General features: G+C 48.0%; 1 protein-coding gene across 4 annotated transcripts in view; it reads right to left on the bottom strand.

The window, feature by feature from the left end:
- Nucleotides 1–322: 322 nt before the first annotated feature.
- Nucleotides 323–9,710, bottom strand: part of IRF2 (interferon regulatory factor 2) — an 84,943-nt gene continuing 75,555 nt past the window's right edge. For all 4 annotated transcript variants that reach the window (XM_082375358.1, XM_082375357.1, XM_082375359.1 and 1 more), the window contains 2 exons: nucleotides 3,335–3,381; nucleotides 323–2,016 (listed from right to left, as the gene is read on the bottom strand). In XM_082375358.1, coding sequence (XP_082231484.1) covers nucleotides 1,708–2,016; nucleotides 3,335–3,381 — 356 coding nt within the window. In that variant the 3' untranslated portion in view covers nucleotides 323–1,707. The remainder of the gene's footprint in view (nucleotides 2,017–3,334; nucleotides 3,382–9,710) is intronic.

Below are 9,710 nucleotides of genomic sequence, written 5' to 3'. Positions count from 1 at the left end.
ACACCAGCCTTGGATTCTGACTACCTATGTGACCTTGAGTAAAGGCATTTTCCTTTTAAGTCTCCATCTCCTCCCTGTGAAACGGAGATAAATCTCTATCCTGTGCACAACCTGGATGAGTGAACAAGTGAAATCATCATGTAAGACACGCAGCACAACGTCCAGCTCCGGGCGAGCACCTAACAGAGGAAGCCATCTCACAACAGAAACCTCCAGGGTCGAAAGGGGGAAAGTTCTGGTCCACCAGAAGAAACGATATCGCACCAGTCCAATCCCGTGACTGTGCTCTAAGGGACACACACAAAGCCAGGCGTGATGCCCATTAAAAATTTAACTATATATCATATTCATTTATTATCAATCCACAGGATAATTTGATTGCTACATGAGCTCATAAAAGCTTTTTCACCTTTACAAAATTAAAAAAAAAAAATGTGCCACAAGGATGTAATAACAACTGCCGATAAACAAGAAAAGGAATCTTAAAATTATAAATTTGCTGTAGAAAAGATAAAAAACAATTATATTTTCTTTAGAATTTTACCTTGAATAAAATATTCCCCGGTATAAAAAATAAAAAAGCTTGCTCTGGTTAGAATTAGAGTATTTTTCTCTTCAAATCTGGGAATTTGCATAATCTCTCCATGATAGTTTTCCTTTGTACCGCGTGGCATTCAAGCATAGCAGATTAGAAAGATTTTTTTTCCTTTTTTTTTTTTTTTGTTTTGTTTTTTAAAGCAGTCTTTTAAAATGGGACATCTGTGGAGAAGTTCATTTTCTTCTCCTCCTCAGGGACGTGGAACACAGCCTTTGAGGGGAGGAAAAGGAGGAAAGAAAATGAAGGGGATAGGAGGGCAGGGGAGGGGAGGGGGTGGGATGAAGGGGAGGCAAGCGAGGGGAGGGGCTGGGAGGGGAGGGGATGCAAAGGGAGAGGAGATGGGAAGGGAGGGGCTGGGAGGGGAGGGGATGCAAAGGGAGAGGAGATGGGAAGGGAGGGGCTGGGAGGGGAGGGGATGCAAAGGGAGAGGAGATGGGAAGGGAGGGGCTGGGAGGGGAGGGGATGCAAAGGGAGAGGAGATGGGAAGGGAGGGGCTGGGAGGGGAGGGGATGCAAAGGGAGAGGAGATGGGAAGGGAGGAGCTGGGAGCGGAGGGGATGCAAAGGGAGAGGCGATGGGAAGGGAGGGGCTGGGAGGGGAGGGGAGCAGGGAAGAGAGGTGCTGACTGTGCTATGAAACAGAGCAGGATCACGAGAAGGTCTATCTGTAAGTGCTTTAAGATAAGGTGCAGAAGCAGACTGCAACGTCGCTAGTACTGCCCTATGTACATATTCACAAGAATAAAAAATTCCAGCTAGTTCACATTTTCTCCTCCATTCAGAGGCATCCGTTCCACCTTGCTGGCCTTGACCGCAGGCAATGCAGCACCTCACCGCCCGTGTGGGTGTTGGTCCTATGACGTCCTTGAACTTGAGGGAGCAGCCCTGGGAGATCCAGCAGGCTCTAGAGATATGCGTCTACCAAGGGGCTGGAGTCCTGAGTTAAAAAGAAGCTCCAGTACTGGAGTTGGACACAGCAATCAAAGTTCTATTGTCAAGGCTTTTTCCCTTAAGATTCGTCTAAAATAGGTGTCAGAAAGAAAAATATAATACAAACAAACAATAAAACAAAGCCAAGAAATCCCAACAACCACCAGGGGAAGTCGAAGGCTTAACAGCTCTTGACGCGGGCCTGGGTGATGTCGGAGGTCTTCTTGATGACGCTGGCCCGGGTCTCCCGGTCTGGCCGGCTGCTGCTGGGCGCTGGGGTCACGGAGGGGGCGAGGGGGAGGTCTGGGAACGGGGGCCAGGAGCTGTTGTAAGGCACGGGACAGCTCTCCTCTTTGATGGTGACCTGGAGGTCGGGCTTGTTGGAAGTGACGAAGGTCGCCATGCTGGGTAGCAGGTACGTGCTTCGGGTCCCCATGTTGCTGAGGTACTGTTTGCCTTCAATGTTCCTCTTCCGCCAGTGTGGTCGGCCCTTTCAAAGAAAATAATTATGATATACATTTCCTTTGCCTTCTCTTGAATGGCTTTTTAAAAAATGTGCCACTCTTCCCATGTGTTGGTGTCTGAATTTCTTAAGAGGCATGGAATAAACGAGAACCTTAGCGACTCCACACCCCTGAACTAAAATCCATTCCCAGCCATGCATGCCCCAAGCACAGTTTCTCTTCCCTTTTTATCCATGCCCATTGGCTACCTTCCAGAAATCTAGCCAAGACTGTCCTATGAAGGCAGGAAAACAAGGCAGCAACTTGGTTTCTGGTTCCCCTCTACTCCGGCTGCCCAGCCTCATGGTTAGGTAGCTTTGGGCCAGGATGGCTGGTGTGTCAGGGCGACTAAGTCCTCACAGATGGCCCGATCTGATCTTTGAGTCAAGCTGCATTTTCAGAGTGCGGGAAGCGAGGAACCCAATAAAAGACAGGGAACGCCCCTGGATTGCTTTCAAACGGGTACAGCTTAGAGCTCCAGAGTGCCTGCAAATAGCTGGCTTCAAGGGTGGCGTCATTCAGAGAAGGAGCTAGAATTCTGACCTTGAAGCATTCAGAGAAGGAGCTAGAATTCTGACCTTGAAGAAACAGGTTCCGAATGTATGTGCGCATCTACACCTACTGTCTTTTCAGAATTCCTGGACTATCCTTTAAAGTATTTAGTACATTGGGAAATGACTAATTCAGACAACCACTAGTCAGTCAGTCTGTCTGTCTGTCTCTCACTCACTCACTCAAACACAGACACAAAGCAGGCTTCGCAGGAATGCTTCCCCTCACAGTTACAGCCATTTCCTGCCATTGTCTGAGCCCAGCCAAGAAGAGGGAGATCAGAAGCAAAGCCCCTGGAATCCGGACTGAACACATACCTGGCCCGTGGGCAGGGATCACAGGGCGGGCCGGGGGGAGGGGACACTCCAGTATCTGGGGAGCTACTTTTGCTTAGCACTTTCTGACACTGACTTCTTATCGTTGCCTTGGGCCACTTGGACCTTCTGTTTCTGCTTGTGAATTAGGATGTTTATGGCGGTAAGCATAGCAGTGTTCCTTGGCCTTTTCCTGCCGTCCTAGCCTCCTTTCTTACAGTAACATCTTACTCCCTTCCCTCCCGTTTACTTCCCAAAGCTTCATTTTGTAAGTCAAAATCCAAAAGCACTGTAAATTTTATGTGATGTATATTTTACCACCACCACCAAAAAAAAATCCAAAAGTGAAACTCATGATCAAAAGAAAAGAAACTTCACTAGCAGCAGGGAAACCGACGTGCCAGTTGGGAAGGCTTTGCCCCGGTGCCACCATGCTTACCTCCGAGCTCTCTTCATCACTGGGCACACTATCGGTAGTTTCGCTTTCTGTTCACAGAGAGAAAAACACAGGCCCATCATTCCTGCCACTCAAACTGTTTCGAGGCTCAGGCAGTGTTTAAAAAAATACATCAGCACGTCTTTCTTCAAAAGAGAAATGCATCACTAAACTCATAACCTCCGTCCCCTTGTGTCAGGTCAAACGCGTGTGCCTGGGAGATGCTAGGGCAGAATTTATAGAGTTGAACGGTGGCTCGTTTTCCCAGGGCCAGGCTGTGTTTATTTATGGCCTCTCTTCCCAGGATGCGGTGCTGGGCCCCGGGCTGCCCATCTGTGTTCTGCCCACCCCTGCCCCCCGGCCCTCTGCTGGCTCCACGTCGGGCCCTTTCCTCACAGCTGCTCCGTCACAAGCCGCTCGCTGGTCTTCTTTTCGCATTCACGGCAGTTGGTTCATTTAAGTCCCAGCCCAGCCTCCCCAGATGAGCCCCATTCTCCTCAGATCCCTCCTTTCCCTCACGGCCCTTCAGTACTTATATCCTGGATTAATGAAGTGGCATCTTCCCCCTGGGTTACTGTGGGTGCACAGATTCTAGGGTGGCTCCCGTGAGCCTCAGCTCCTGGCGTTTACCCTCTTGTGGGGTTCCCTCCTCTGGAGGGCAGGCGGCGCCTGTGACTTGCTCTGAACCAACAGAACGCAGTGGAGGCGATGGGATGCACGTGATTACGTTATGTAAGCCTGCAACCTGTCTAATGAGGAGACCATCTCCCTTGCTGGCTTTGAGGAAGCCAGCAGCCATGGCGGGGAGGCTCACATGACAGACAACTAAGGACCGCTTCCAGCCAACAGCCCAACAAGAAACTGAGGCCCTCGGTTTGACAACCTGCCAGGAACTACATTCTGCCCCAAACCATGTGAGCCTGGGAGCAGATCCTCCCCGATCCCATCCTCAAATGAAACAGCAGCCCTGGACCAGACCTCGACTGCTGGTCTGTGCAGAGAATGTCCTGAGCAGAGGACCCAGCCAAGCCATGTCTGCTCTCCTGACCCTCAGAAACTGTGGGATAATAAATGTGTGTTGTTTTAAGGCACTAAGTTTGTGGTTATAGGGTCACGCAGCAGTAGATAACTAACTCACTTACCATCCTGATTCATCCTGCCGCCTGTGAGACACAGAGCAAATTACTTAACTTCACTGAGGCACAGTTTCCCTATCTGTAAAATGGGAGTATAAACACCTTCCAAAGAGGATTACATAATGAGTGAGGGAAAGGCCTAGTACGGGGCCTGGAACACAGCCCACACCCAGTAAATGTTGGTGCGCCTTTGTCCTGAGCCTCATTCAACAGGGGACCTGCACCACACGCTAGGGTGACAGGGTCACAGTCACTAGCTAGTGATTACACATCACCTGTACATAGAATACAAGATTCTTTTTTTTTTTTTAAGATTCTTTTAAGTAAAAAAAAAATTTGATTTTTTTAAAAGCAAACTAATTTTTTTTTTTAAGTAGAAAAATGTTAATTGTTTTAAGTACAAAATTGATGGTGTGCAGTTTTTCAGGGTTCAGAGCATTGAGAAAATGAAAGCACAGCGGGTAGAACTTCCAAAATACACGGACCCTTAGAGAGCCCTGAGTCTGGGTCATTCACTTCGCAGACATGGCCTGAAGGGAAGCTGTATTAGTGAACGTTTTTGGGGCACGTGGGCCGGTGCTCTGCACGCAGGTCTTGTTCAGTCTCTCAAGGACCCTAAGTCAGGGAGCAGGTCCTGTCACCCCTTGATTGTGCAGAAGACCTTGTGTGTTCTTGTGCCTTCTACCCCTTCCACCCCAAACCTACAGAGGGACTGGCCTCCAGCCTCACGTCTTGCTGGTGGCACAGCTGTGGCCAGGTGGCTCCCAGCCCAGATAGAGTCCTTCTGACGACCCAGGGCACCAGGCCCAGGCCAGGCCCTCCGTGAATTAAAGGCTAAGGAACAAACGGACAAACTGAGGCACAGATTCATTCCTCGAACAAAGAAACCGAAAGTTACTACACGGGGCCCACCCTGGGGCCTCTTTGCACGTTTCTCGGCCACTGTTCTCCTCCAGTGACTTCACCCGGGCACAAGCGATTGCCGAGCGCTGACCCCCAGCAACTAGAAGGCGGGCCCGTCCACTCCTCAGACTCAGCAGACTTCCCGAGGCATCCCCAGCGGGGGCAGCAGAAGCCCGGAGAAGGCCCAACCCTAGTTGTCAGGGCAAACTGGCAACGCTGGGCACAAGAGAGGTTTCCACACAAAAACAAATTATACACAACAGCAAGGGAAAATGCCCCTCCTCACTCAAACTTCAGGCTAGCCCAGCACCCCGAGGAGGCAGGAATCAGTGCTGCCACTCCCAAGAAAAATGCGGAACAGAGACGTTGAGAAACCAGCCAAAGTCGTCGTGGACTGAGTCAGCACAGAGGAGGGAAAACAAAGCAAGCTTCTGATTCCAGGGCCCCGGGCGCTGAAGCTCTCCTGCTGCCCCAGCCTCTGGTGAAACTTCAAGATCCCCTTTCCATTTTTATGGTTAGCTTTCTTAGTGCTCTGAAGCCCAGGTTCCTCTTCCCTTCTTGTAGGTCTAGGCCCCTCCACTCCTAATGACCCTCCATAAACACCATCATCTTCTGTTCCTCTCCCCTTCACATAAAAACAAGATGCCACCAGGCTTGCTCTGGGAGCTGGAAATAGGCAAACACGAGCAGGTTAGACCAAGGTTCTGGGATTCCACGGCCCGAGTCACAGTTGCGGGAGGGGTGGGAAGGCAGACCCTGGGGAAGACTCCTTGGTAAGGCCTGGCACGAACCATGAACAGAATCAGAATGTTAATCGCCTGTAAGCACCCAGTTTTCAACTTCAGGGAGATAGTCGGAGACAAGACAAGTGCACACGCTCTGAACTTCTGTTTTCAGCTGACACAAACGTTAGCTGAAGAGCATCGTTTCTAAAGGAAGATCAACTGCCTCTGAAGTAGTTCTGAAGACTCTCCATATTAGCAAACTGGGAGTTCTCATTTTCATTGTTTAAAAGAATGGCCTTGAGCGCCTTCAGCCTAGGAGCAGGAGATGCTTGAAGCTCTAGCCTGAGGACCCCAAACGCTTCTCTCTAGAGTAACAGTGGTGCCCCCGGCTCCCCCTGGGTCACTGGCTCAGAGCGCTTTGTCGGGGGCACTCACGCCCATTTTCCTCTGTTTTCTTGGTTTTACTCCACCATTGCCATTTTCAAGATCGGTTCTTATAGAACAAATGAATTCATGGCAGCTCCTGCTTCCAGATCAATGTTACCACCGACACAGCAACATTAGTTGTTTCATTTTTCCTTCTGATACTTTGGATTTGGTTTCGTCTTTGCTTTGAGTAGAATGGAATTAAAAACAATTTTTTGGAGTTGCTTCCCGAGCACGGTCTGAGTAAGTTGCAAGTGTTTACAGAGTAATAACAGGTACCTAAGCAGTTTGTTTCATCTTTCTCATCTCCGTTTCCCGGAAAGCGACTGGGGTGAGGGGGAAGGAAGAGGTTTGGATTAGAGGACCCCGAAGATGCTTCTTCCAGAGCTGCAGTTTTGCAATGATGCTAGTCTCAGGTTCACACTCCACTCAGCCCAGTTTTTTATCGTCAGACCATCTCAGGAACATGACGGGGAGGGAGACGTCTTTTGTCACAGCCTTTTTGCGCTACGACATCCTGGTACATTTTCTGGAAGGCTCTTGTTCAACAAGTTTTATTAGGAAGATTGACAAGGATTCCTTTCCCTCAATCATTTCCTTAATTACTTTCCCTAGAAGGCTCAATGAAGAGGTTCAAATCAGAGTCCTCTTACAGCACTTTTATCTTTGCCGCACCCAACAAAATGCAAGCCTGCTACAGTTTCCAGAAGGACCCAAAGTCTTTCCCGCTGGTCACTGGTCAGAAGGAAATCTCCCTTCTCTCAGTTATCACCAATCAATCCTTCGTCTTATACTTTCTTCTCCATACTCTCGTTCAGCCTTCCCCAAAATACTACTGTGGCTTTCTTTCACTAAACCACCCACAACCTAATAAAATCCTGGTGCCACACAGCAGGCAAGAGGCCACTTTGCGGTAGATCTTTAAAAATAAAAATGACTCGTCTCTAGAGTTTCCCAAGGTTGGGCTTTGGGACATCCCTCCCCAGGACATAGTTTTATGAATCCAACTAGAATTTCATGTTGTCTTAAAACAATCCAACGCAAGTACGTCCACTCAAAGGAACTGTCCCTTTTCTTGCTCACTGTAATATTTAGACCATGGAGAAGACAGACTTGCAAAAATGAATGTGGTTTTTGTAATACTACTGGGATTATATTTCAGTGATCAGTGGGGGGGGGGGGGGGAATAGCCAACAGCCGCTTCCAAATACCGATTTCTAAGTGAATGAAGTGGTTTGAGGAGGCTGAAATTCAGTTCAGTAGTCCACACAAAGGGCCCCTGTCATGAAAAACAGGCAAACAGCCTATTCTCGCGGGGAACGTAAAGTTAGAAAGTGAATACCACCAAAGAGCTGCCTTTCCTGGTAGCAAGCTATGAAATCCCTGACTGAAAGATTTTAGCTACCCATGGTCAGTAACAGATAAGTTTCTTATGTGTCATAGGCTCTAGAAAAGTAGCAGCGATGACTTGTCTTGACTCTATCCAGGAAGCTTCCCTCCACAGGTTTCTAGAAAATTCAGACAGTGAAAACAATCGAAAGAACTAAAGGCCAGGCTGAAACACCAGGCTCCAACCAAACCCGCACTGCCTGCCAGCCTGGCACTAAAATCCTTCTTTTCAAATCTTGCAAATGTCCTGAAAAGGGTAATGAAATTTTCATTTCTCTCTGCATGAATCAGCTGTTCTTGGGATTCTTCTGCTAAAGCAAAATGCCAGTGCTGGCAGAACAGCAAGAAGAGGCCTTTCCAGAATCCTCAAGAAGACTTCAGAAAAGTCTAACTCAATAGATAAATAGAAAAGTCTATTCTAAAGCTCCAAGCCCTTAAGAAAAAAGAAAAAATCAAAACACTTGGGGTGTAATAATGCCTGCAGCAGCATGATACAGAGGAAAGTCACACATTTTCAGCCATCGTCAGGGAAATGTAAGCACAGTGGCTTAGTGTTGCAAGTTTCAGTTATCTCAACTGTAAAATTAGGGCATAAACATCCTGCTCTGCCTCCTTTGGCTGGTCCTTGAGATCCTGGGAGGTGGGCTGTTCTGAACGGCAGAGCCCCATACGGTCCTGCGGGGCAGCGGCGCAGTCCAAGGGCTAAGAGCAGGCCTTTGGCATCAACCACGTGTGGGTCTGACTGTGCTACGGGTTGTCCGTTTCTGGACACGCTGCTTCACCCCGCTGACCTCAGATACCTAACTTTTAAAGAGAGAATAATGACAGTACCCAGGCTGACGGGATTATTCTCATGATAATCAAATAAGCCAATCGATTTCAAGCACTTAGCACGGTACCCTGGGTACAACAAACACGCAACAAATAGTAATTATTACGAGGACTGGCAGATATCCAAGAGGGCCTGGCACACGGAGGAGTTCAAAATACGTTTCATGAATAAATAACTGATGACAAGCTTATCCCGTCTGACAGATTATAGGCTTCTTGTAGCCAAGGTTCGTTCTCACTTTCCTTTTATGTTCCCAGCACGAAAGAAAGTCAGGACCTTGAGGACATTCTGCGAAGTAAAATAAGCCAGTCACAAACGAACGAATATTGTAGGATTCCGCTTATACGAGGTACCTAGAGTAGCCAAACTCAGAGAGACAGAAAGTAAAAGGGGGCTGGCCAAGGGGCTGGGGGGAGGGGCAGGGGGAGTTATTGTATAATGGGCACAGAGTTTCAGTTGTGCGAGATGAGAAAGTTCTGGAGACGGAGGGTGGTGCTAGTTGCACAGCGATGTTAAGTCACTTAATGCTGCTGCAATGTGCACCTAAAAATGGCTAAAAGTGCTAAATGTTATGTTGTGGATATTTTACCACAATTGAAAAAAATAAGTTAAAATGAAAGAAAGTTGGGGTTCAGGAAATATGAGGTTAATTTAGGGGCGGATAATTCACAAACAACTTGTCATTTGAATCAACCTAATTCTAACGCTGACTCTGTGCCACTCACTGGGGTGGCGTCCTGACTGAAGGACACGCTATTTGGCAACACATAAAGGACACTGGCAAGAATTCCTGAACTATTCATTAGAGCGACTCTGGTTACCCATGATAGGGCCTCTGCTTTTTATCTGTAATATCTGCAAGCAAGAACCCTGACTCAGAACTTATATTTCATAATTATAATTGAGTCACCAAAAGTTAAGTGGAGATCATCAGAAGGAGTGTATGAGGTGATGTAATTAATGTTGGT

Source organism: Balaenoptera borealis (genome assembly GCF_965194805.1).
Source record: "Balaenoptera borealis genome assembly, chromosome: 21".
Classification (NCBI taxonomy): domain Eukaryota; kingdom Metazoa; phylum Chordata; class Mammalia; order Artiodactyla; family Balaenopteridae; genus Balaenoptera; species Balaenoptera borealis.
Note: the sequence above shows the minus strand (reverse complement) of the source record. Positions and strands in the feature narration are given on the sequence as shown.